We start from the raw sequence: 27540 nt of genomic DNA, 5'->3' as shown, positions 1-27540 counted from the left end.
AATTATTCCAAAGAAAGTACTCAATGTCCTACATTAGTACTTACTGGAACGCCAAGAAATCACGAGATAGTCAGAGGAGCAAATGGCCTATCCGTAGACACTAAGAAAGAGCAATCAAACCCAGAGCAGCTGATTGCTTCCTATATCTGTCACCAAGTAAAATACATCCTCAATCACGATGAAAAATATTGTATTAGAACATGCAACCACCCTCATCATTCCCGACGACCCAGATGTCTTACCCTTGCCCCTGTCTCCTCTAATGACCCTCGGTCTGTGCTATTCCTGACCATTCCCTCCCTACCCCCTCCAGTTCCACCACCATTTCTGACTCTGGGCGCCGGACAGTAGACAATGGACCTGATCGGACAGCTCAGAGCTTCTGCTCTTTTCTGTCCATAAGAAACAATTGGATTGGTGGAAGATGCAGGACAGGCCAGGAGCAAGGAAGGAGGGTGTGGTCAAGCAAGGCATCCCCCGAGGCTAGATGCCCTAAGGTTTTTATCAGAACGGCGTAGATTAGTTTCGCCTTTTTTTTCTTCCCCGAGATGAGTTTGTGTTGTTTACTTTAAAAATAAAATAGAAATAAAAAATAAGAGATAGAAAAAATCATTAAAATTATAGCTCACAACTGTGAAGGGGGAGAGGGGTGGGGGCGCGAAGGAGTGCATTCACATATATCTACACATTTAACCGAATGCCATCTGTCTCTCCATTGGCTTGGCCTGTTCCCCCTGACCTTCCCAACGCATATGTATGAGGCTTCCTGCCGCCTTGTGTGTGCCTATGCAGCTGCCTGTTCCTGTGTGTGAAGAGAGGGAGAGGGGGGCGACTGAGAGAGAGAGAGAGAGCGGTGAATAGAGAACAGAACAGCAGCCGGGCTGGAAGCTTCAGCCATGTCAGTTTTCTCTAAAACGCTGGACAGACGATGAGAAGAGAGGAACTATGGCCTTGTCACTGAGTGCAGATGAAGAGGACTATGAATCAGAATCTGAACAGGTTAGACAACAGAACATTGACACTGAACACATTGGGTTTCTAATCGGCATGCTGTTGTTTTTCTTCAAGAGGGGCTTTGCTTTAGAGCTGTAATCGTGAGTAGAACGTATTTTCTCTCCCCCCACCGTCCTCTTTTCTCTCGATCTTTGCTCACTTGCCATCATGAGCAGGAATAGGGTAGTAATTTGATCAGGGGAATGGAGGGAAAATGGAAACATTTTGTTTCGGTAACTAATCCACTGGGCAAGAGCTAGTTTAGCTATTTCACAGGTTTTAGACATACGCCTTCTCCTGTCCCTGGCTCTTGTATCCAGACGACTTGTGTCAGACAGACCCAAGAAAGAAAGGAATGAGCTACCCACCAAAGTAGTTATTTGATCTCCATACTTGATTTTGTTATGTGATCCAGTATCCTCAGAGCTCAGTTTTTGTGTTTTAAATAAAACCCCAAGAGGACACAGTGAATATACATGGTCTCTCTGACTACTAGATGTTTTTGTCACACACTGACCTGTCAGATTGTGTTCTTGGTCAAAGCTACTGTGATTATGGAAAATGATGGGCCATTGTGACTGGTATTTTTGTGTGAACAGTGAGGGTGTGGGAGAGTAGTGTAGGAGGCAGCATGGCTGTACATGTGGGGCCTTTCACTTCACTTAACCTCAGGCTTGGTTTGTTACTTAAACTAAAGTAAATCAATGACATTACCTCAGCCCATGCCAACTGTAGCTCCATTATGTCACATTCAGGTTTAGTTTGCTTTACACACATACATATTTCTTCCATGTCTCAACTATCTGGAGAAATGCCTCATATCCTGTGAATTGTTCTCACATAACATGATTTTCTTGACCCTCATTGCTCATATAACTCAGGCCTCACCTTGCTCTGTGCCTTTTAAGAGGGGGCTTGGGAGAGGGAACAATGAGCTGTCAGTGTTTACCCTCTATTAATTTAGCAGAGGCGCACCACACATAAACAAAATATACATTTTCGGAACAGAAAAATGCTTTCAGTGTACACTTGAATGACTCAAACCACACAAAGTATGTCGAAAAGATCATTCTCAAAGTGTATTCACACCCCTTCACCTTTTCAGCGTTTTGTTACGTTACAGCCTTATTATAAAATGTATAAAATTGTTTTTTTTCCTCAACAATCTACACACACAATCTACACACAATACCCCATAATTACATAGCAAAAACAGGTTTTTAGAAATGTTAGCAAATGTATAAAATAAAATGGAAATATCACGTTTACATAAGTATTAAAATCCTTTACTCAGTACTTTTGTTGAAGCACTTTTGGCAGCGATTACAACCTAGTCTTCTTCGGTATGACGCTACAAGCTTGGCACGCCTGTATTTGTGGAGTTTCTCCCATTCTTCTCTGCAGATCCTCTCAAGTTCTTGTCAGGTTGGGTGGGAGGTGTTGCTGCACAGTGAATTTCAGGTCTCTCCTGAGATGTTAAGATTGGGTTCAAGTCCGGGCCCTGGCTGGGCCACTGAAGGACATTCAGAGACTTGTCCTGAAGCCACTCCTGCGTTGACTTGGCTGTGTGCTTAGGGTCGTTGTCCTGTTGCAAGCTGAACCTTCACCCCAGTCTGAGGTCCTGAGCGCTCTGGAGCAGGTTTTCATCAAGGATCTCTGTACTTTGGTCCGTTCATCTTTCCCCCGATCCGGACTAGTCTCCCAGTTCCTGCCGCTGAAAATCATCCCCACAGCATGATGCTGCCACCACCATACTTCACCGTAGGGATCGTATTGGCCAGGTGATGAGCAGTGTCTGGTTTCCTCCAGATGTGACGCTTAGCATTCAGGCCAAGCATTCGCCGCCTGGTACGGCAACTGCTCCGCCCACAACCGTAAGGCTCTCCAGAGGGTAGTGAGGTCTGCACAACGCATCACCGGGGGCAAACTACCTGCCCTCCAGGACACCTACACCACCCGATGTCACAGGAAGGCCATTAAGATCATCAAGGACAACAACCACCCGAGCCACTGCCTATTCACCCCGCTATCATCCAGAAGGCGCATCAAAGCTGGGACCGAGAGACTGAAAAACAGCTTCTAACTCAAGGCCATCAGACTGTTAAACAGCCACCACTAACATTGAGTGGCTGCTGCCAACACACTGACTCAACTCCAGCCACTCTAATAATGGGAATTGATGGGAAATTATGTAAAATATATCAGTAGCCACTTTAAACAATGCTACCTAATATAATGTTTACATACCCTACATTATTCATCTCATATGTATACGTATATACTGTACTCTATATCATCTACTGCATCTTTATGTAATACATGTATCACTAGCCACTTTAACTATGCCACTTTGTTTACATACTCATCTCTTATGTATGTACTGTACTCAATACCATCTACTGTATCTTGCCTATGCCGCTCTGTACCATCACTCATTCATATCAAATCAAATCAAATCAAATTTATTTATATAGCCCTTCGTACATCAGCTGATATCTCAAAGTGCTGTACAGAAACCCAGCCTAAAACCCCAAACAGCAAACAATGCAGGTGTAAAAGCACGGTGGCTAGGAAAAACTCCCTAGAAAGGCCAAAACCTAGGAAGAAACCTAGAGAGGAACCGGGCTATGTGGGGTGGCCAGTCCTCTTCTGGCTGTGCCGGGTAGAGATTATAACAGAACATGACCAAGATGTTCAAATGTTCATAAATGACCAGCATGGTCAAATAATAATAAGGCAGAACAGTTGAAACTGGAGCAGCAGCACAGTCAGATGGACTGGGGACAGCAAGGAGCCATCATGTCAGGTAGTCCTGGGGCACGGTCCTAGGGCTCAGGTCCTCCGAGAGAGAGAAAGAAAGAGAGAATTAGAGAGAGCATATGTGGGGTGGCCAGTCCTCTTCTGGCTGTGCCAGGTGGAGATTATAACAGAACGTGGCCAAGATGTTCAAATGTTCATAAATGACCAGCATGGTTGAATAATAGTAAGGCAGAACAGTTGAAACTGGAGCAGGAGCATGGCCAGGTGGACTGGGGACAGCAAGGAGTCCTCATGTCAGGTAGTCCTGGGACATGGTCCTAGGGCCCAGGCCAGTTGAAACTGGAGCAGCAGCATGGCCAGGTGGACTGGGGACAGCAAGGAGTCATCATGTCAGGTAGTCCTGGGGCATGGTTCTAGGGCTCAGGTCCTCCGAGAGAGAGAAAGAAAGAGAGAAGGAGAGAATTAGAGAACGCACACTTAGATTTACACAGGACACCGAATAGGACAGGAGAAGTACTCCAGATAAACAAACTGACCCCAGCCCCCGACACATAAACTACTGCAGCATAAATACTGGAGGCTGAGACAGGAGGGGTCAGGAGACACTGTGGCCCCATCCGAGGACACCCCCGGACAGGGCCAAACACAGGAAGGATATAACCCCACCCACTTTGCCAAAGCACAGCCCCCACACCACTAGAGGGAAATCTTCAACCACCAACTTACCATCCTGAGACAAGGCCGAGTATAGCCCACAAAGATCTCCGACACGGTACAACCCAAGGGGTGGGGGGAACCCAGACAGGCCGACCACAACAGTGAATCAACCCACCCAGGTGACGCATCCCCCCAGGGACGGCACGAGAGAGCCCCAGCAAGCCAGTGACTCAGCCCCGTAACAGGATTAGAGGCAGAGAATCCCAGTGGAAAAAGGGGAACCGGCCAGGCAGAGACAGCAAGGGCGGTTCGTTGCTCCAGAGCCTTTCCGTTCACCTTCCCACTCCTGGGCCAGACTACACTCAATCATATGACCCACTGAAGAGATGAGTCTTCAGTAAAGACTTAAAGGTTGAGACCGAGTTTGCGTCTCTGACATGGGTAGGCAGACCGTTCCATAAAAATGGAGCTCTATAGGAGAAAGCCCTGCCTCCAGCTGTTTGCTTAGAAATTCTAGGGACAATTAGGAGGCCTGCGTCTTGTGACCGTAGCGTACGTATAGGTATGTACGGCAGGACCAAATCAGAGAGGTAGGTAGGAGCAAGCCCATGTAATGCTTTGTAGGTTAGCAGTAAAACCTTGAAATCATATATCTTTATGTACATATTATTTATCCCCTTACACTTGTGTCTATAAGGTAGTAGTTTTGGAATTGTTAGCTAGATTACTTGTTGGTTATTACTGCATTGTCGGAACTAGAAGCACAAGCATTTTCGCTACACTCGCATTAACATCTGCTAACCATGTGTATGTTACAAATCAAATGTGATTTGATTAAATCGTTCAATATTGGTTTCATCAGACCAGAGAATCTTGTTTCTCATGGTCTGAGAGTCCTTTAGGTGCCTTTTGGAAAACTCCAAGCGGGCTGTCATGTGCCTTTTACTGAGGAGTGGCTTCCATCCGGCCACTCTACCATAAAGGCCTGATTGATGGAGTGCTGCAGAGATGGTTATCCCATCTCCACAGAGGAACTCTGGAGCTCTGTCAGAGTGACCATCGGGTTCTTGGTCACCTCCCAGACCAAGGCCCGCCCTTCTCCCCTGATTGCTCAGTTTGGCTGGGTGGCCAGCTCTAGAAAGAGTTTTGGTGGTTCCAAACTTCTTCCATTTAAGAATGATGGAGGCCATCCTGTACTTATGGACCTTCAGTGCTGCAGAAATATTTTTGTACATTTCCCCAAATCTGTGCCTTGACACAAACCTGTCTCGGGAGCTCTATGGACAATTCCTTCGACCTCATGGCTGTTTTTTCTGACATGCACTAATAACCATGGGACCTTTTTATATAGACCGTGTGGGTCTTTCCAAATCATGTCCAATCAATTGAATTTACCACAGGTGGACTCCAATCAAGTTGTAGAAACATGTCAAGGATGATCAATGGCAACAGGATACACCTGAGCTGAATTTCTAGTCTTATAGCAAAGGGTCTGAATACTTGTGTAAATAAGGTATTTGCATATTTGTTTTATACATTTGTGAAAATGTCTAAACCTGTTTTCACTTTGTTATTATGGGGTAGATTGAGGAAAACAACATGTACTTTAGAATAAGGCTGTAACCTAACAAAATGTGGAAAAAGTCAAGGTCTGAATACTTTCCAAATGCACGGTATTTGCATGTACAATCTTTGAGAATTAGAAATCACGAAAATAAAAGCTGAACAGTCAGGGAGAATAGAAATGTCTAAAAACAAATGTAGGAGTATTTCTGGCATGACTGGATTACTGACAGGGCAAGCAGGGTACATGCCCAGGGGCCCCGATTGGGTTCTCCATTGGTTTTGTTATGTTTGAGCACAAGAACACAGAAATAGCCATGCCCAAATATGTAGAATTGCAGGAATTAGATTTCAAACGGCAAAATTCTTTAACTCCAAGGAAAATGTATGGAGAAAAAAACAGCAATTACTTTTCTCTCTGCCGCCAATTCCGTAACCGATTTACCCAATTTTTACAGAAAAATGGTTAGGTCTTACAGCACTACTTGATTGCTCTTGCCTGTTTGGCTACTTTTCGTTGTAGGTTACCCCGCAAGCAGAAAATACACGCTAGACCAGTGGGATCCAGGACCTTATGGAGGAAGATGTAGGATTGTTTCACTGAGTACTGATTCAAACACAACCCAGCTTCAAACTCCTTGCTCTCTCAGCTTCAATTAAAAGACAAATGGTGGTTTCCTGGGGGGCTATGAGTTAGGAAGCACAATACATTAAAGAGAAATGTAAAGAGAATTTAACTTCATATTCATCATCTCCAGCACCACACCAACATTAACATATGTGATGTAGTAAAAACGATAAGAGGAAGATAAGTATTTCCAATGACATCAACCAATTAGTAGGCAATGCCTACTTAGAATTGGTTAAAATCACATGATGCCCACCGACATCAATAGAAACATTTCTCTTCCTCCATCCTTTTTTAATTAATACAAACAGAAATGCACCCTTTTCACATTGTTGATTTTGGGGTGGTGCTGAAGATGATGATGACGATGAAGTAGAACAATTTTGACATTTCCCTTTAAACACCCACTCGCACAGTCATTGTTCATGAAGGAGATGATTTCAATCTTATCCTTTTGGCACAGTTGTAGAGATGTCATAGACTCCCCCCCCTCCCTTTGTGTGGTGTGGCGTCCTGGGGTCCACTGGAGCTAGGCAGATGGTGAACCATGTGACTTCCTACCATAGCACTGATATCCACAGTGAAACTGTGAGTCAGAGGGCCTTACTCAGACCAGGCCCCCATCTAGGCCTAGTGTTTGAGGGCCTCAACAAACTTACCTAACATTCGTAGCACATTAGTCAGCCAAGTTACAGTAAGTGCTGGTCAGTTGTTTTGTTTCTGTTCCTTGTCTGGAACTATTAAAGCTCAAGACTCTGTAGACAAACATATTAGTCTTCATATTTTTGACTAGATTCTGTAATATTTCATACCAGCGAGACCACTTTGGTTAAAAATACTATAAAAAGGTCTTAAAGGCCAAATGCAATAAAATAATTGTTATTTTGTTTCTTGAATTAGTGGTCAAAATGAAACAAAAATAGCTTTTTAGTCAAGAGCAATTTCTCAAGCAAGAATTTTGCTATGACTGTCTAGCAGTGGGTGGTCTGAGTGAGGGGACTAATAAGCGGGATCTGTAACCTAAAAACTAGCTAATATTGGCAGAGAGGAATGAAACTCTTTAATTAAACCTTCAGTCTAAGCCAGTGGGGGGTCAACTAAGCTTTATGGAATTGTTGTTAGAAGGTTGTACCAATGATAATTTAGCTATTTGATTAATAGTTTTAATTCTCCATGGTGAAAAATATTTAGAATTTATTATGATGAATATTATTTTGGAAAGTATTCCGACTTGTTTACTTTTTCCACATTTTGTTACATTAGACCTATTCTAAAATTGATTTAACAAAGATCCCTCAATCAACACACAATACCCCATAAAGCGAGAACAGGTTCAGACATTTTTGCAAATGTATTAAAAATAAACAAGTATTCAGACCCTTTGCTATGAGACTCAACATTGATCTCAGGTGCATCCTGTTTCCATTGATTATCCTTCAGATTGTTCTACAACTTGATTGGAGTCCATCTGATTTGGAAAGACACACCTGTCTAGTTGGTACAACAGTTGTTAGTGCATGTCAGAGCAAAAACCAAGCCATGAGGTCGAAGGAATTGTCCGTAGAGCTCAGAGACAGGATTGTGTCGAGGCACAGATCTGAGAAAGGGTACCAAAAAATGTCTGCAGCATCGAAGGTCCCCAAGAACACCGTGACCTCCATCATTCTTAAATGGAAGAAGTTTGGAACTACCAAGACTCTTCCTAGAGCTGGCCACCCGCCCAAACTGAGAAATTAGGGGATAAGGGCAACACCCACCCGTAGCACGTGCTCCAGCAGGTATAGCCGCCTCTCCTTCCAGTTCTCTGCTGCCAATGACTGGAACGAAATGCAAATATCAGAGACTTATATCTCCCGCTCTAACTTTAAGAATCAGCAGTCAGAGCAGCTTACCGATCACTGTACCTGTACACAGCCAATCTGTAAATAGCACACCCAACTACCTCCTCCCCATATTATTACTTACATGGGTGCAAGAGGGTATCTCTATTTGCACATCTATCACTCCAGTATTAATGATAAATTGTAATTATTTTGCCTCTACGGCCTATTTATTGCTTACCTCCCTACTCTTCTACATTTGCACACACTGTACATAGATTTATATTTTTCTTTTCTATTGTTATTGACAGTACATTTGTTTTTCTCTGTGTTGTTTTTGTCGAACTGCTTTGCTTTATCTTGGCCAGGTGCAGTTGTACATGGGAGCCTACCTGGTTAAATAAAGGTGAAGTAAAAAAATGGCCGTGGTCAGGGTGGTGACCAGGAACCCGATGGTCACTCTGACAGAGCTTTAGAGTTCCTCTGTGGAGATTGGAGAACCTTCCAGAAGGACAACAATCTCTGCAACACTCCACCAATCAGGCCTTTATGGTAGAGTGGCCAGACGGAAGCCATAATATCATTAAAAGGCACATGACAGCCCGCTTGGAGTTTGCCAAAAGGCACCTAAAAGACTCTCAGACCATGAGAAACCAGATTCTCTGGTCTGATGAAACCAACATTGAACTATTTGGCCTGAATGCCAAGCGTCACGTCTAGAGGAAACCAGGCACCGCTCATCACCTGGCCAATACCATCCTTACGGTAAAGCATGGTGGTGGCAGCATCAAGCTGGGGGAATGTTTTTCAGCTGCAGGGACTGGGAGACTAGTCAGGATCGAGGGAAAGATGAACGGACCAAAGTACAGAGATCCTTGATGAAAACCTGCTCCAGAGCGCTCAGGACCTCAGACTGGGGTGAAGGTTCAGCTTGCAACAGGACAACGACCCTAAGCACACAGCCAAGACAATGCAGAAGTGGCTTCGGGACAAGTCTCTGAATGTCCTTGAGTGGCCCAGCCAGAGCCCGGACTTGAACCCAGTCAAACATCTCAGGAGAGACCTGAAAATAGCTCTGCAGCGACGCTCCCCTTCCAACCTGACAGACCTTGAGAGGATCTGCAGAGAAGAATAGGAGAAACTATCTAAATACAGGTGTGCCAAGCTTGTAGTGTCACACCCAATAAGACTCAAAGCTGTAATTGCTGCCAAAGTTGCTTCAACAGAGTAAAGGGTCTGAATACTTATGTAAATGGAAGATTTCAGTTTTTTTTTTATGTTTAATACATTTGCAAACATTTCTAAAATCCTGTTTTTGCTTTGTCATTATGCGGTATTGTGTGTAGATTTGATGATTGGGGAGACAGTTTAATCCATTTTAGAATAAAATGTGTAAAAAGTCAAGGGGTCTGAATATTTGTCGAATGCACTGTATTAGCCTATATAAACATATTGAAGAACAGATTCACTCAAAGGGAAGATTGTTCTGAAGTGTCTCTCCTACATCAGAGAGATATATGAAAGACCAGAAAGCATTTGTTGCAACACTACCGACATGGTCATGAGCGTCTCATCTTTCCATAAGACTTTGTGGGCCAAACTGTTCAGACGCTACAAATTAAAGTTTTTTGTCACATGCGCCGAAGACAACGGGTATAGATCTTACTGTGAAATGCTTACTTATAGCCTCTAACCAATTGTGCAAAAAGGTATTAGGTGAACAATAGGTAAGTAAAGTTATAAAAACGACAGTAAAAAGATAGTGAAAAACAGTAGCGAGGCTACATAGACACCGCTTAGTCCGGCTGATTGTGGTAGTATGTACAGTCGTGGCCAAACTTTTGAGAATGACACAAATATTAATTTTCACAAAGTCTGCTGCCTCAGTTTGTATGATGGCAATTTGCATATACTCCAGAATGTTATGAAGAGTGATCAGAAGAATTGCAATTAATTGCATAGTCCCTCTTTGCCATGCAAATTAACTGAATCCCCCAAAAACATTTCCATTGCATTTCAGCCCTGCCACAAAAGGACTAGCAGTGTCAGTGATTCTCTCGTTAACAGGTGTGAGTGTTGACGAGGACAAGGCTGGAGAATACTTTGTCATGCTGATTGAGTTCGAATAACAGACTGGAAGCTTCAAAAGGAGGGTGGTGCTTGGAATGATTGTTCTTCCTCTGTCAATCATGGTTACCTGCAAGGAAACGCGTGCCGTCATTGTTGCTTTGCACAAAAAGGGGCTTCACAGGCAAGGATATTGCTGCCAGTAAGAGTGCACCTAAATCAAACATTTATTATCGGATCATGAAGAACTTCAAGGAGAGCTGTTCAATTGTTGTGAAGAATGCTTCAGGGTGCCCAAGAAGGTCCAGCAAGCGCCAGGACCGTCTCCTAAAGTTGAGAGGCGGTCCTGGCGCCTGTACAGAGCTTGCTCAGGAATGGCAGCAGGCATGTGTGAGTGCATCTGCATGCACAATGAGGCGAAAACTTTTGGAGGATGGCCTGGTGTCAAGAAGGGCAGCAAAGAAGCCACTTCTCTCCAGGAAAAACATCAGGGACAGACTGATATTCTGCAAAAGGTATATGGATTGGACTGCTGAGGACTGGGGTAAAGTCATTTTCTCTGAATCCCCTTTCCGATTGTTTGGAGCATCCGGAAGAAAGTTTGTCCGGAGAAGACAAGGTGAGCGCTACCATCAGTCCTGTGTCATGCCAACAGTAAAGCATCCTGAGACCATTCATGTGTGGGTTTGCTTCTCAGCCAAGGGAGTGGGCTCACTCACAATTTTGCCTAAGAACACAGCCATGAATAAAGAATGGTACCAACACATCCTCCGAGAGCAACTTCTCCCAACCATCCAGGAACAGTTTGGTGACGAACAATGCCTTTTCCAGCATGATGGAGCACCTTGCCATAAGGCAAAATTGATAACTAAGTGGCTCGGGGAACAAAACATCGATATTTTGGGTCCATGTTCCAGGAAACTCCCCAGACCTTAATCCCATTGAGAACTTGCGGTCAATCCTCAAGAGGCGGGTGGACAAACAAAACCCCACAAATTCTGACAAACTCCAATTATTGATTATGCTCTAATGGGCTGCCATTTAAAAAAATAATAATAATTAGGCAAGTCAGTGAAGAACAAATTCTTATTTTCAACGACTGTCTAGGAACAGTGGGTTAACTGCCAGATTTCTACCTTGTCAGCTCAGGGGTTTGAACTTGCAACCTTCCGGTTACTAGTCCAATGTTCTAACCACTAGGCTACCCTGCCGCCCCAGTGATGCCATCAGTCAGGATGTGGCCCAGATGTTACTTGACAGCATGCCAGGGCGGATTGCAGAGGTCTTGAAAAAGAAGGGTCAACACTGCAAATATTGACTCTTTGCATGAACTTCTTGTAATTGTCAATAAAAACCTTTGAAATGCTTGTAATTATACTTCAGTATCCCATAGTAACATCTGACAAATATCTAAAGACACTGAAGCAGCAAACTTTGTAGAGATTAATATTTGTGTCATTCTCAACTTTTGGCAATGACTGTACATGTAGATATGGTTGAAGTGACTATGCATATATGATGAACAGAGAGTAGCAGTAGCGTAAAATGGGGGTTGGTGGGTGACGTGACACAATGCAGATAGCCCGGTTAGCCAATGTGTGGGAGCACTGTTTGGTTGGACCAATTGAGGTAGTATATACATATGTACATGAATGTATAGTTAAAGTGTCTGCATATATGATAGAGTGCAGCAGTAGCGTATAAAGAGGGGTTGGGGGGGGGCATACAATGCAAATAGTCCTCGTAACCATTTGATTACCAGGACTCTTATGGCTTGGGGGTAAATACTTTTGAAGCATTTTTGTTCTAGACTTGGCACTCCGGTACCGCTTGCCATGCGGTAGTAGAGATTACAGTCTATGACTGGGGTTGCTGGGGTCTTTGACAATTTTTAGGGCCTTCCTCTGACACCGCCTGGTGTAGAGGTCCTGGATGGCAGGCAGCTTAGCCCCAGTGATGTACTAGGCCGTACGCGCTACCCTCTGTAGTGCCTTGCGGTCGGAGGCCGAGCAATTGCAATACCAGGCAGTGATGCAACCAGTCAAGATGCTCTCGATGTTGCAGCTGTAAAACATTTTGAGGATCTCAGGACCCATGCCAAATCTTTTTAGTTTCCTGAGGGGTAATCGGCTTTGTCGTGCCCTCTTCACGACTGTCATGGTGTGTTTGGACCATTCTAGTTTGTTGATGTGGACAGCAAGGAACTTGAAGCTCTCAACCTGCTCCACTACAGCTCCGTCGTCGAGAATGGGGACGTGCTCGGTCCTCCTTTTCCTGTAGTCCACAATCATCTCCTTAGTCTTGGTTACGTTGAGGGACAGGTTGTTATTCTGGCACCACCCGGCCAGGTCCTCCCTCTAGTCTGTTTCGTCATTGTCGGTGATCAGGCCTACCACTGTTGTGTCGTCTGCAAATTTAATGATGGTGTTGGAGTCGTTCCTGACCATGCAGTCGTGGGTGAACAGGGAGTACAGGAGGGGACTGAGCATGCACCCCTGGAGGGCTCCAGTGTTGAGGATCAGCGTGGCAGATGTGTTGCTACCTACCCTCACCACCTAGGTACGGCCCGTCAGGAAGTCCAGGATCCAGTTGCAGAGGGAGGTGTTTAGTCCCAGGGTCCTTAGCTAAGTGATGAGCTGTAGTCAATGAATAGCATTCTCACGTAGGTCTTCCTTTTGTACTGGTTTGGAGAGGGTGTGGAGTGCAATAGAGATTGTATCATCTTTGGATCTGTTTGGGCGGTATGCAAATTGGAGTGGGTCTAGGGTTTCTGGGATAATGGTGTTGATATGAGCCATTACCAGCCTTTCAAAGCATTTCATGGCTACGGACGTGAATGCTACGGGACTGTAGTATTTTAGGCAGGTTGCCTTTGTGTTCTTGGGCACAGGTGGTCTGCTAGAAACATGTTGGTATTATAGACTCAATCAGGGACATGTTTATAATGTCAATGAAGACACCTGCCAGTTGGTCAGCACATGCCCTGGAGCACACGTCCTGGTAATCCGTCTGGCCCCGCGGCCTTGTGTATGTTGACCTGTTCCGGACGGTCTTACGTCGGCTACGGAGAGCGTGAACACAGTCGTCCGGAATAGCTGATGCTCTCCAGCATGCCTCAGTGTTGCTTGCCTCGAAGCAAGTATAGAAGTGATTTCGGTCATCTGGTAGGCTTGTGTCACTGGGCAGCTCGTGGCTGTGTAGTCTGTAATAGTTTGCAAGCCCTGCCACATAAGACGAGTGTCGGAGCCGGTGTAGTATGATTCAATCTTAGCCCTGTATTGACGTTTTGCCTGTTTGATGGTTCGTTGCTGGTGTCGTGTCTTTGGCATCATAAAAAAAACCATTCTCTGTCATTATTATTATTATTATTATTATTATGTGACTAAACTAACTTAATCATGTAAATGTAATTAACTAGGAAGTCGGGCCACCAAGGGAAATATTCAGACTACAAAGATATAATGTTCCTAATATAACTTTCAGATATTTTAATATCTGATCAATTGGTCTTCTAATTAATGAATTATTCTTTACCTCACGTTAGTCTCATTCCATACATCGTAAATAGTTGGTTATCTGCACGAACCCAGTCTTCACTATGAATCCTCCATACTTCAATTGTCTCTGTTAATAAATAAATAATAATAAATTATTAACTAAATAATCATAAAAATGCATGTACAAACAGAGTAGATATGGTTCCAAGGAAATTATAGGGGGATGTGTAAACTGGCATGGCGGCTTGGTAGAAAAATAGGAAGTTGGTGTAGACTGAGAAAGGCGGGAATTACGCAAATTAATCACTACACACTTGATAATTCTAACAATTGAAATGCTAAGACTTTGCACATGAACGCTCACTCATTCGGGAATAATTGCAATCAATATATATATTTACGCTCCGTGTGTCATCGTGATCTCTTTTGGAAAGTTTGTTTCTGTTGGAGAGTTGGTCTGCCCTCCCTCGCCGGTGCAGCGTATATTCCGCTAGCTGAATATCCATGTCGTCATTCAGCTACGATTCTGTGAAACCTAGGATATTACAGTTTTTGCTGTCCCGTTGGTAGGATATTCTTGATCGTAATTGTCTAATTTATTGTCCAATGATTGCATGTTTGCGAGTAATATTGACGGTATGTGCAGCTTTCCCACCCGCCTTCTGCGAGGCATCACAGACGCTCTAGGTCTGTTACCTTTTCAACGCAGATGCTGAAGTGAGACATCTGCTGATGCGGTGGACTGAGAAGCACCGAATGCAAAAAACAGATATTTATCTTAAATTGATGGATTTTTATGGGGCTTTTATTATTATGATAATTATGTCACCGCCTGGTGATGTTGCCAGGCAGGCCAAGACTCCCATCAAAACAGACTACATTTTCAGGTGGTCTTTTCAAACAGCTCTTACACTAAAATGGCAATATAATAATTTTCACAGTATTAAGCCAACCTCATAGTGTGGGTCTACACTGAACAAAAATATAAACGCAACACACAAAAGATTGCAGAAATTTTCCAGAAACACAAAAAGCTTGTTTCTCTCATGTTGTGCACAAATTTGTTTACATCCCTGTTAGTGAGCATTTCTCTTTTGCCAAGATGCCACACCTGTTAGATGGATGGATTATCTCAAGAAGGTAATTAAACAACATTATCATTACACAGGTGCACCTTATGCTGGGGGCAATAAAAGGCCACTCTAAAATGTGCGTTGTCTCAAGTTTGAGGGACTGTGCAATTGGCATGCTAACTGGAGGAATGTCCACCAGAGCTGTTGCCCGATAATTTAATGTTCCTTTCTCTAGCATAAGCTGCCCTCAACTTCGTTTTAGAGAATTTGGGCATGAGTCCGACCGTCCTCGCATCCGCAAACCACGTGTATGGCATTGTGTGGGCGAGCAGTTTGCTGTTGTCAACAGTGCCCCATGATGGGGTTATGGTATGGGCAGGCATAAGCTACGGACAATGAACACAGTTGCATCTTATCAATGGCAATTTGAATGCAAAGAGATACTGTGACGAGGTCCTGAGGCCCTTTGAAAATATATATATATCTTTAAAGGTGTCTGTGACCAACTGATGCATATCTGTATTCCCAGTCATGTGAAATGCATAAATTAGGGCCTAATGAATTTATTTCAATTAACTGTTTTCTTTGTGAACTGTAATTCAGTAAAATCGTTGAAATTGTTGCATGTTGTGTTTTTTATTTTGTGTGTGTGTGTGTGTGTACAGTTGAAGGTTTACATACACCACTCAGTTTTTCACAATTCCTGACATTTAATCCTAGTAAAAATTCCCTGTCTTAGGTCAGTTAGGATCACCACTTTATTTAAAGAATGTGAAATGTCAGAATAATAGTAGAGAGTGATTTTATTTCAGCTCTTATTTCTTTCATCACATTCCTAGTGGTTCAGAACATTTACATGCACTCAATTAGAATTTGGTAGCATAGCCTTTAAATTGTTTAACTTGGGTCAAATGTTTTGGGTAGCCTTCCACAAGCTTCCCACAATAAGTTTGGGGAATGTTGGCCCATTCCTCCTGACAGAACTGCTGTAACCGAGTCAGGTTTGTAGGCCTCCTTGCTCGCACACACATTTTCAGTTCTGCCCACATATTTTCTATAGGATTGAGGTCAGGGCTTTGTAGACCATACTCACCCACTTGTTAGGTAAGTACTCATTTTGTTTGTTTTAACCAAGACAAAACTCGTGCCCCTTTGGTAGAACAGAATTGTGTAGGACGTTGTTTATTTACATCAAAGACTTTGTCAAGCATTTTTGTCATGCTGACGCTGTTGCACACAACGCTTGAATATCTGGAGTAAGAGAGTATCAGATACTTTACTCAAGGACTCTGTCAGGGTGAAGATGAGGGTGTCCCAGGGGAAATGAGGTCGTGCAGCACACATGGGATTCTAGTGGGCCTACACGTTGATCCTGTCTGTCTATTAGTGCCTTTTTGATGTTACGGATCTGTTGTGTTGGATACCATTTTGTAGAGTTCTGCTCAAAGGTCTCTCAAAATGATCTGTTTTTAGAAGTTCAACAGTTCAAGACAATGCCAGGAATATGTTGCAATCGCACTTGAATGTTGTGCAATGCTGATAGTCAGTGTTTTTCTGGTGTCTTCACACACACTTATTGGTCAATCATATTTATTCTGAAAAGCATTGTAGTCTGTGTTTCCCAATCCCTGTTAGATGTTGTGTCGTCAACAACGGTATATGTTTGAGAATCTCAGTTTGGATCTGGAAATATGCTTGAGGATGGCCAAAGATGAAATGTCATCAAAAACAACTCTCTCTCCAAACCTGAAGAAAAGCTTCCTGATAGAAAATGTTCTTGTGGCATGTCTCCCGTCCCCGGTGAAATGTTATTTTGGTATTCATGAAGGAACACTTTGTTCTCAATGACCCTGTTGTAGTGTGTGTTTTCTCTCTCTCTCTCTCTCTCTCTCTCTCTTTAAGCCCTCAGCAAGAATTCCATCTGCTTTTATAAAACGGAGGTTTTTGTCCTTATTAGCCAGGATAGTCCAGGAGGATGATTATGTAAGGGCTGTGACGTGGGTATCTCAGTGTTTAGTTCAGGGGCGGAAGGTTTTCACTGTTGTGGATTCATTCTTAATTGAGGAGCATTGCTAGGTGGTAAGATGTTTTTGGTGAACCTGTGTGTTGTTGCTGTCTTGTGATTCATGTTTATTTTCATTGATGGACTTACTGGTTAATACAGTGGCAGATGTGTTTGGGCCATAAGTACACAAGCATGCAGTGTTGACATGCTTACTTAAGCCTAGCAGGAGTGCGATAGCCTTCTGATTTTGCAGTGCTTGATAATAGATTGTGGTTGTTTTGGATTTCTGCAGTCAACTGGGGCGGCAGGGTAGCCTAGTGGTTAGAGCGTTGGACTAGTAACCCGGAAGGTTGCAAGTTCAAACCTCTGAGCTGACAAGGTACAAATCTGTCGTTCTGCCCCTGAACAGGCAGTTAACCCACTGTTCCTAGGCCGTCATTGAAAATAAGAATTTGTTCTTAACTGACTTGCCTAGTTAAATAAACGGTCCTCACACCCCTCCCTGTGCCTTGAAGTTCTTGTTACTGAGCTTGTTTCATTATTTGTGTTCTCTAATTGAAAAGCATTGATTATGTCATTAAGAGTCCAAACCTCTAGATGAAAACTGATCTGGTGTCTATTTATTTTAAAGCGGTCATATTTTGACACCATGTAATTCGTACCTTTAAAAAAAATATATATATATATATATATATTTTTTTTTTTTTTTTTTTATATATATATATATTTTCTTTTATATATATATTTATATATATGTATTTTGTGTAGGTTGTTTAAATGTTGTATAGGCCTGTTCAGGGAAGTCAGGAACCAATACACGCAGTCAGTCAGGAAAGCTAAGGCTAGCTTCTTCAGGCAGAAGTTTGCATCCTGTAGCTCCAACTCCAAAAAGTTCTGGGACACTGTGAAGTCCATGGAGAACAAGAGCACCTCCTCCCAGCTGCCCACTGCACTGAGGCTAGGAAACACGGTCTCCACCGATAAATCCATAATTATCGAAAACTTCAATAAGCACTTCTCAACGGCTGGCCATGCCTTCCGCCTGGCTACTCCAACCTCGGCCAACAGCTCCGCACCCCCCGTAGCTCCTCACCCAAGCCTCTCCAGGTTCTCCTTTACCCAAATCCAGATAGCAGATGTTCTGAAAGAGCTGCAAAACCTGGACCCGTACAAATCAGCTGGGCTTGACAATCTGGACCCGCTATTTCTGAAACTATCTGCCGCCATTGTCGCAACCCCTATTACCAGCCTGTTCAACCTCTCTTTCATATCGTCTGAGATCCCCAAGGATTGGAAAGCTGCCGCAGTCATCCCCCTCTTCAAAGGGGGAGACACCCTGGACCCAAACTGTTACAGACCTATATCCATCCTGCCCTGCCTATCTAAGGTCTTCGAAAGCCAAGTCAACAAACAGGTCACTGACCATCTCGAATCCCACCGTACCTTCTCTGCTGTGCAATCTGGTTTCCGAGCCGGTCACGGGTGCACCTCAGCCACACTCAAGGTACTAAACGATATCATAACCGTCATCGATAAAAGACAGTACTGTGCAGCCGTCTTCATCGACCTCGCCAAGGCTTTCGACTCTGTCAATCACCATATTCTTATCGGCAGACTCAACAGCCTCGGTTTTTCGGATGACTGCCTTGCCTGGTTTACCAATTACTTTGCAGACAGAGTTCAGTGTGTCAAATCGGAGGGCATGCTGTCCGGTCTTCTGGCAGTCTCTATGGGGGTGCCACAGGGTTCAATTCTCGGGCCGACTCTTTTCTCTGTATATATCAATGATGTTGCTCTTGCTGTGGGCGATTCCCTGATCCACCTCTACGCAGACGACACCATTCTATATACTTTTGGCCCGTCATTGGACACTGTGCTATCTAACCTCCAAACGAGCTTCAATGCCATACAGCACTCCTTCCGTGGCCTCCAACTGCTCTTAAACGCGAGTAAAACCAAATGCATGCTTTTCAACCGATCGCTGCCTGCACCCGCATGCCCGACTAGCATCACCACCCTGGATGGTTCCGACCTTGAATATGTGGACATCTATAAGTACCTAGGTGTCTGGCTAGACTGCAAACTCTCCTTCCAGAATCACATCAAACATCTCCAATCGAAAATCAAATCAAGAGTCGGCTTTCTATTCCGCAACAAAGCCTCCTTCACTCACGCTGCCAAGCTTACCCTAGTAAAACTGACTATCCTACCGATCCTCGACTTCGGCGATGTCATCTACAAAATGGCTTCCAATACTCTACTCAGCAAACTGGATGCAGTCTATCACAGTGCCATCCGTTTTGTCACTAAAGCACCTTATACCACCCACCACTGCGACTTGTATGCTCTAGTCGGCTGGCCCTCACTACATATTCGTCGCCAGACCCACTGGCTCCAGGTCATCTACAAGTCCATGCTAGGTAAAACTCCGCCTTATCTCAGTTCACTGGTCACGATGGCAACACCCATCCGTAGCACGCGCTCCAGCAGGTGTATCTCACTGATCATCCCTAAAGCCAACACCTCATTTGGCCGCCTTTCGTTCCAGTACTCTGCTGCCTGTGACTGGAACGAATTGCAAAAATCGCTGAAGTTGGAGACTTTTATCTCCCTCACCAACTTCAAACATCAGCTAACCGATCGCTACAGCTGTACATAGTCTATAGGAAAATAGCCCACCCATTTTCACTTACCTCATTCCCATACTGTTTTTATACTGTTTTTATTTATTTACTTTTCTGCTCTTTTGCACACCAATATCTCTACCTGTACATGACCATCTGATCATTTATCACTCCAGTGTTAATCTGCAAAATTGTATTATTCGCCTACCTCCTCATGCCTTTTGCACACATTGTATATAGACTGCCCATTTTTTTCTACTGTGTTATTGACTTGTTAATTGTTTATTCCATGTGTAACTCTGTGTTGTCTGTTCACACTGCTATGCTTTATCTTGGCCAGGTCGCAGTTGCAAATGAGAACTTGTTCTCAACTAGCCTACCTGGTTAAATAAAGGTGAAATAAAAAAATAGATGAGCTGTGCGGGTCACTGATGTCCTTTGCAGGAGATAGTAGGCAGGTCACCATGCTCGACTGGGACTGCGGGTTCTTTGTGACAACCAGCGGATTCTACTTGAGGTGTACATCTATTGGGTTTAGTTTCCCTTCAGGGATCACTATAGGTGCATATCCACCACTCCCGATGCTATAGCCTGCCAGGGAAGGAGAATGGTCCTTTCTTAGAATCTACCTGCTATTTCACTCATCGATCCCACAACAAAGTGTTTTTAGTGCCAGTAAGAACAGCCACCAGGGGAATGAATAACCCAATTTACAACACATTAATCTCTTAACTTTTTTTCCCAGCGTATCTCCCATGACCTCAAGTTGTGTACCTTACCGCTGCAAGAGGAGTCATGAAAATGATTTATTTCAAAATAATCCTAACCCCCCTCCCATTAAAGTTAAAAGTACAGTATGTCTCTGCTAGTTCCCACCTTCTCTCATTATTCTATTCAAAAGGTTAGGGAAAATAGGGGGGACTGTGTTTCCAAGGAAACACTCGCCTCTGCAGCACAAAAATGTGTCTCAGTAATTGCATAGGGAATCTCATTTGGATGGTTTTATTTTTCTGGTGGCTCTAGGCTTGGGTGAAGAGCATTGGGAGAATCTTTTTTGTTTGTGGCTCACAGCCAGTGGCCTCTGCACTACCGTCTCACTAGCTTTATGAATGTCAGAATTAGACCATACAGTACTAGATGCTTTGTGTTCAGTAATGAAGTCGATGGTATTTACTGTCTTGGGTGACGGTGTACATTACATTTCCCACCTCAACTTGAATTGTATCATTTGTCTCTGCAGCAGCATGCAGCCAACCGGCCAAAGCCCAAGATGGGGACGTCAGCCGCGGTCAAGCTGCCGTCGAATCGCAGTGCGTCTGGCGCCAGACGCAGGAGAACACGCTGCCGAAAGTGTGAGGCGTGCCTCCGAACCGAGTGTGGAGACTGTCACTTCTGTAAAGACATGAAGAAGTTTGGAGGACCTGGGCGCATGAAGCAGTCCTGTATCATGAGGCAGTGCATTGCAGTGAGTAAAGCCAAAGAAACCACACAGGCTTTTCATTATCCATACTATTTAGCAGAGAGTTCAGTTAGCCAATATTGTCTTATTCAATGATACAGTGCTGTGCCACATGCAAAGACTGTGCATTTGACATACAAACCATAATGAGAGGTTCAGGGTTTAAAACCATGGTCAGCGTAAGAGAACCGACCAGATGATACAGAGCGAGACAACAGGAAGTGAGTGCTAACATTTTTTTTATTTGGCACAGTATGACTCATTCATGTGTCAATGGTCTCTAGATTCTGTCCAATCAGTGGACATTTGTCTACGGCTTGGCGTCGTCGCCAATGTCTGTTAATGATTCTCCTGAAACAGGAAACACAGAATGACCCGTTGCAACTTATGAACACCATTTCCAAATTGTATTGCACACTGGCATAGTAGACCCAATGTGTCTGAATCAATGAGTTTTACGGAATGTTGTGTTTGTCCCTTGTAGCCTGTCCTGCCCCACACGGCTGTGTGTGTCGTGTGTGGAGAAGCAGGTAAGGAGGACTCCCTGGAGGAAGAGGAGGACAAGTTTAACATCATGCTCATGGAGTGCTCCATCTGCAGTGAGATTGTTCACCCCAACTGCTTAAAGGTGAGCTAGGATGAGCCTGTCAGGTCATGACTGGACACGAGGCCAAGCATCCACTTGATGAGTTTCATGACTCATCATTTGTGTGTGTGAGAGATTCGCCTGAATGGTTTTTATATGCTTTGTGACTCATTTGAGGGTAATACTGTATCCTGGAATGTTTGCTGCTGTACCAGTGGTAGGTGATTCACTGCGTTTGACTTTCAGACAGTTTTACAAGGCAGCTTGAGGCGTTGGTATGGTGGGGACTTCCTGTTGTTGTTTGACACGGACTGAACCAGCTCATCAATTTCCTTCCTCCAGATTGACTTACAGAAGGCTAATATAGTGTCTGGGAAGGGGAAGTGTCCAGCTGAAACCACATGGCATAAGAATAGAACTTTGCAGTGTTGTTGACACTGCCGGGTCGAGCCGGATGCAAAGCAAATGCAAAGTGACTCACCATTCTGCCAAACCATAGCATGATCTTGCTCAAACCTGTTCAAATGAAGGGAAGTTGTGACTGCCTTTGGTATTCCATGCACATTAATACTCTAAAGTGATAGGTAAAGTATTGCTGAAGAATATACATTTTTCATTTTGATAATAGGAATTTGTGTGACTGTCTTTATATCAGATGCTAGAGGTTGTCGGTTGTCCAGAGATTCTCACTTTAATTGTCTGAGTGAAAAAGGACGTGTTTTTCACCGCCTCACGTTAAGTGGACCCAGTCGTGCTTTCAGGTCCCGCTTTCTCTCTGTGGTGAAAACATTGTACTTTATTCTTGACTCCCTGTCTGCCCTTCTTGTCAACTAGCTATTTTCCTTCATGGTTTTCAGGTTAAAGATGCCTCTGGCGTGGTGAATGATGAACTTCCCAACTGTTGGGAATGTCCCAAATGCAACTACGCTGGGAAAACAGGAAAAGTGAGTACCTGTATGAATTCATCATTTATCCTCAAGTATGTGCAGAAATATACATTGTACATGTTACTGGGTATATTACTGATTTCAGTTGCCACGACATATTTTGTAGTCTGGTGTTGGATTTGCATTGACTTAATAAACAGGGCTGTGAACTTTGGAAAACATTCCCCAAAGAGTTAAATTCTTTCAAGTGTGAGGCATTTCATAATGCATTTACTTTGTGGTTTTTACTTCCTGTTCGTTTACTTACTGTGCTACTTACCAATGCCCTTTCTGTTACAGGGGAAACCAACCCCTAATTCTCTAGAAGTGGTAGTCACAGTCTATCTCGTTTAACTCTTGTGAAACAGTAGCTCAGTTTGTTGACAACGTTGTGATAAGCAAAAGGTATAAAGTTGTCTCCTTTTTTTCCCCCACCTTTTGGTCTGCAAGCAAAAAAGGGGACCAGGGTTCAAGTACGCGTCCAACCTCCCTGGCTCTCTGCTGAGGGAGCAGAAGGTTGTCAAGGAGGAGGGCGAGTCCACCTCTACATCTACAGTCAAGAGGAAGCCTGAGAGGGATGAGACTCCCAGACACAGACCTGAGGAATGGGAGCCCCTTCACAGACAACCCCCTGTCCTGTCCCCTAGCACCCTGCCTCGGCCCAGACCTGAGGACAAACTGAGGAAGAAGAGGAAGCTCTTCGACGATGACTATGAAGAGGACTTTGATGTGAGGAAGAAGGTAGAGATACTCTGATTTTAGCATGTGGTTTGTATTTGTTAGTATAACATTACACTCTCACTATGGGTGGCAATTTTCATGCTATGCCAAGCAACTCCTTTTGTTTAAAGTCTGGATGCTATGTGCTCTGGTATACATAGTTGAACATACTCTCTAACTAAACCTTCCTATCTCCAGGGAAAGTCAGATGGACATCTGTTCCTTAATCAGATCAAGACTGAAGAGGAGGAGGTGGATGAAGAGGAGAAGGCCTCTCTGTACCGGCAAGGCCTGGAGAGGAGAGGGCGTTTAGGCGATACCGAGGAGGAGGCAGAGTACGAGGATGACGAGGACGCAAAGACAAGCCTGCCCAGGCCTCCTCTCAAAACTCCTGTTCTAGATAGTGACCAGTCTCACTGCAGCTCTCCATGGGCTGGCCCCAGTAGTGAGGGGGGCAGTGAACCCCAGGAGAAGGGCCCACGTCCCAAAGCGTGCCGCAAACGCCGATTACCAAACAAAGAGCTGAGTAAAGAGCTGAGCAAAGCACTGAACCAGGAGATCCAGAAGACCGAGGACTGCCTTGCCAATGAGAACCGCCAGCCCCTGAAGGTGGAGCCAGAGAGTGAGAATGAAGAGCCAAAGAGGAGCTTCCGCAATGGCAGTGACCTCGGAGGGGAGCAGCCACACCTCTGGACCAAGGAAATTAACTGCACTCCCTGGGAGCTGCGCCACTTCTACCCCGGCCAAATCACCCCTCTGGGCTTCAACAGGAGCTCCCCTGGCACCAGGCCGCTGCCCCCACGCTCCCCACCCAAGTGTGTCCAAATGGAGCGCCACGTCATCCGGCCGCCCCCCATCAGCCCCCCGCCGGATAGATTGCCCCTGGTGGACGGGAAAACCCACGCGGTGCAGCGAGAGGTCTGGGTGAAGATCTTCGGATACATCACACACAAGGAGCTGTGTGTCTGCATGCGTGTCTGCAAGACATGGAACCGATGGTGAGAGCTCCATTCTACTCAAACTGTCTTACTTCACATCGCGGGCCTTTTAAAAACGTAAACACTTGGTATATTTGAATCTAGGTATCTAAAACCTTCACTTGTCCATTACAAATAGCGAGTGTCTGTCTCCATTGTCTATCTCTGACAGGTGTTGTGATAAAAGACTGTGGACCATAATCGATCTGAACCGCTGTAAATCTATCACTCCCCTTATGCTGAGTGGCATCATCCGCAGACAGCCCCTCTCACTGGACCTCAGCTGGACCAACATCTCCAAGAAGCAACTAAGCTGGCTTATAAACCGCTTACCAGGTATGTACCATGGCCATGTCACACTGATCTATGAGAGAGAAATGTGGTTTTGGGTCGAGATTAGAGACTGCCCATCCCTCTGTGTCTCTATCTCGGCGTTGCAACTCATCTGACACTACTCCGCTCTGTCCTGCAGGTCTGCGGGTGTTGCTGCTCTCCGGGTGCTCGTGGGTGGCTGTGTCTGCCCTCTGCACCTCTAGCTGCCCTCTGCTGCGCACCCTGGATGTGCAGTGGGTAGAGGGGCTCAAAGATGCCCAGATGAGGGACCTGCTCTCGCCTCCGACCGACAACAGACCAGGTAACCACCGGCAACCGGAGGGGGGAGTTGTGTGAAATTGACGCGGCTACGTTATAACCACCCCCCTGGTGGTTATCCTGGGTGTGACTGCGAGGCTCCTCTTTTTAAAACCCATTAGGAAGAAAATGTGAGGGGATCTTTAGATAGTTCACATGTGTTTATTTAAAGGACCAAAATGAAGGCCATTACTCGCCATGTTTGACCGCGAGACAGGAAATGACTCATTTTATTCCTCCTCTCCACCCACCCAGGACAGTTGGACAACCGTTGTAAGCTGAGGAACGTTATGGACTTGCGTCTGGCCGGACTGGACATCACAGACGCCTCTCTGCGTCTGATTATCAGACATATGCCGGTACTTTCACAACTGGACCTGAGCTACTGCAACCACGTCAACAACCAGTCAGTCAACCTGCTGACGGCCGCAGGCACCACAACCAGGGACTCCCTCACAGAGATCAACCTGTCAGGTAGGAAACCTGGCTGTTTTTAAGTTACTCTGCTATTTCACTTTTTATCATGTCTGTTAATATTAGAGGGTATAGAAGAGGTATTTATTCTTAAACTGTTATCTCGATTTTATATTAAGAGTTTAACTATAGTCTTTGTTGCGTTTTAGCGTACGTAATATTCAATCCGTCCCTGTACACGTTTCCTCATGCCTGGCTCTGTTTTTGTCTCCGCCTCCAGTTTGTAATAGGGTGACAGACCATTCCCTTACCTTCTTCAAGCGCTGTGGAAGCATCTGTCACATTGACCTACGCTACTGCAAACAGGTGACCAAGACGGCCTGTGAACAGTTCATAGCTGAGATGTCTGTAAGTGTACAGTTTGGCCTCAAAGAGGACAAATTACTGCAGAAACTCGGCTAGTTCATTGAGGCACACTGACGCAGGCCAAAATGTACACAACATAAGAACTACCTTTTGCACTAAATGGAGCAAGACAAGGTTTCCCCCATCAAGCCTGAACTGGTTGGTTTTGTATGTTTATTTCCTCTTCAGTGGATAATATACCGTGTTAGATTTCTGAACGAACAATGTCACATGAGTTGAGGAGAGAAGCAGAGGTGTGTAAATGGACTGGGCAGATTTTTTTGCATCGATCTTTCTGGATGTTGTAGAATCCTTGAGCTGAAAGGGGAAGATGTAAAGCTACTGGACAGAAGGAGATGGTGAAGGAAAACAGCCTGCATGAGTGTTTCTTTTTGTGTTTGTACATTTTTTTTTTTTTTTTTAAGGTTTGTTATATTGATTTGAATTTGTTGGGGATTTTCTTTTTTCTACTCTTTAGGTTTGTTTTATACAACAATTCATGCATTGGGCAAAACATTTTTAAGTTTCAGTGAAAGTTTATGTATGCAGTACCAGATACACTCCAGATTTCAACCTATGAACAGACCCCAGATGACATGTCATAGAACTGAATATTGACCTACAGATCCTTTGTATCAGTTTGCCTTGACCCCGATGGTAATATATATTTTTGGATGCTGTGTTTTACCTGATATCATGTGCCAATTTCTGAAGTTGACATTACAGTTTAACGGTAGTTACTGACTTGGACTGGATTTACTTTACATAAAACATGAAAATAAAGCCATGATAAAATACACATTATACATTTACATTTACATTTAAGTCATTTAGCAGACGCTCTTATCCAGAGCGACTTACAAATTGGTGATAAAAGTCTAAAGCTGCCATATGTAACTTTTGGGGTGACCTGACCAATTTCACATAGAATTGTGCGTTATAGACCTGTCATTGAAAGCAAGTCTAAGAAGCGGTAGAGTTCAGCTCTTTCTATGCTTCCCGTTCTTAAGTTTTGTTTTTTTCTTTTGCTTTTGTACACCAGCCTTAAACAGCTGAAAATACAATATTTTTGGTTATGGAAAATATAGTGGTTTAGATGGTATTCTACACTATACTTGCTTATTTTTGCCACAAACTAAAATTTGGGTGAACTATTAACATTTTTGCAACCAGGAAATGCCGGGCGATTTCTGCATCTTTAAATAAATGTTGCTCAAGTACTTAAATTTAATACAGCTTGAAATGAATCAGTCAACCAATATGAAGAGTTAGTCAAATGTATTTTTAAATCTCTGTGACACCTTTTGAAATTTGTATGAAACAGGAAAATGCAATCTTGTGTTTCACATGTTTTAGCAAGAGCCCATTATTTTTTATTTTGCCTTTAGGCAAATCAGTTAAGAACAAATTCTTATTTTCATTGATGGCCTGGGTTGCCATGTACTGTTCACCAAAGCCCCATAGGGCATGGGGTGCCTGTTCAGGGGGAGAACGACAGATTTGTACCTTGTCAGCACGGGGGTTTGAACTTGCAACCTTCCGGTTACTAGTCCAACACTCTAACGACTAGGCTACCCTGCCGCCACATAATGTGAGTGTGTAAAGTAATTGAATCATTTTTCACCCATACATACAATAAGTGGCCTCCAGACTTGGTGTGCAGTAAGTTTCTTTGAAAGAGCATTTGCTCATCCAATCATTAATTCCAAGATTGACAGATCTAGTCATTATTTTAA

The 27540-nt window shown here is 44.1% G+C and overlaps 1 protein-coding gene across 4 annotated transcripts; it reads left to right on the top strand.

Annotated features, from left to right (window-relative positions):
* The first annotated feature begins 293 nt into the window (after positions 1-293).
* Positions 294-26292, top strand: LOC124036216 (lysine-specific demethylase 2B-like). 4 transcript variants are annotated; one of them, XM_046350488.1, is made up of 11 exons: positions 297-497; positions 793-999; positions 20928-21152; positions 21631-21774; positions 22590-22676; positions 23100-23399; positions 23577-24376; positions 24528-24691; positions 24828-24989; positions 25241-25459; positions 25680-26292. In XM_046350488.1, exons 2-11 carry the CDS (start codon positions 946-948, stop codon positions 25859-25861), a joined length of 2337 nt encoding a protein of 778 aa, XP_046206444.1. In that variant the 5' UTR covers positions 297-497; positions 793-945; the 3' UTR covers positions 25862-26292. The 4 variants fall into 4 exon arrangements, with proteins under 4 accessions (XP_046206446.1, XP_046206445.1, XP_046206444.1 ...); XM_046350490.1 differs by having other exon boundaries at positions 294-999; positions 23100-23387; XM_046350489.1 differs by having other exon boundaries at positions 295-999; positions 23109-23399.
* Positions 26293-27540: the final 1248 nt, after the last annotated feature.

The sequence above is a fragment of the Oncorhynchus gorbuscha genome, linkage group LG05 (assembly GCF_021184085.1).
Source record: "Oncorhynchus gorbuscha isolate QuinsamMale2020 ecotype Even-year linkage group LG05, OgorEven_v1.0, whole genome shotgun sequence".
NCBI classification, from domain to species: Eukaryota; Metazoa; Chordata; class Actinopteri; order Salmoniformes; family Salmonidae; genus Oncorhynchus; species Oncorhynchus gorbuscha.
This window is presented reverse-complemented; position numbering and strand designations above follow the sequence as displayed.

Excerpts from the sequence above, each read along its gene's own strand:
- LOC124036216 (XM_046350488.1), top strand. The coding sequence starts at position 946 with ATGGCCTTGTCACTGAGTGCAGATGAAGAGGACTATGAATCAGAATCT. Across the intron at positions 24,692-24,827 it reads GCTTATAAACCGCTTACCAG|GTCTGCGGGTGTTGCTGCTC; the intron begins GTATGTACCATG and ends TCTGTCCTGCAG. Across the intron at positions 25,460-25,679 it reads CACAGAGATCAACCTGTCAG|TTTGTAATAGGGTGACAGAC; the intron begins GTAGGAAACCTG and ends CTCCGCCTCCAG.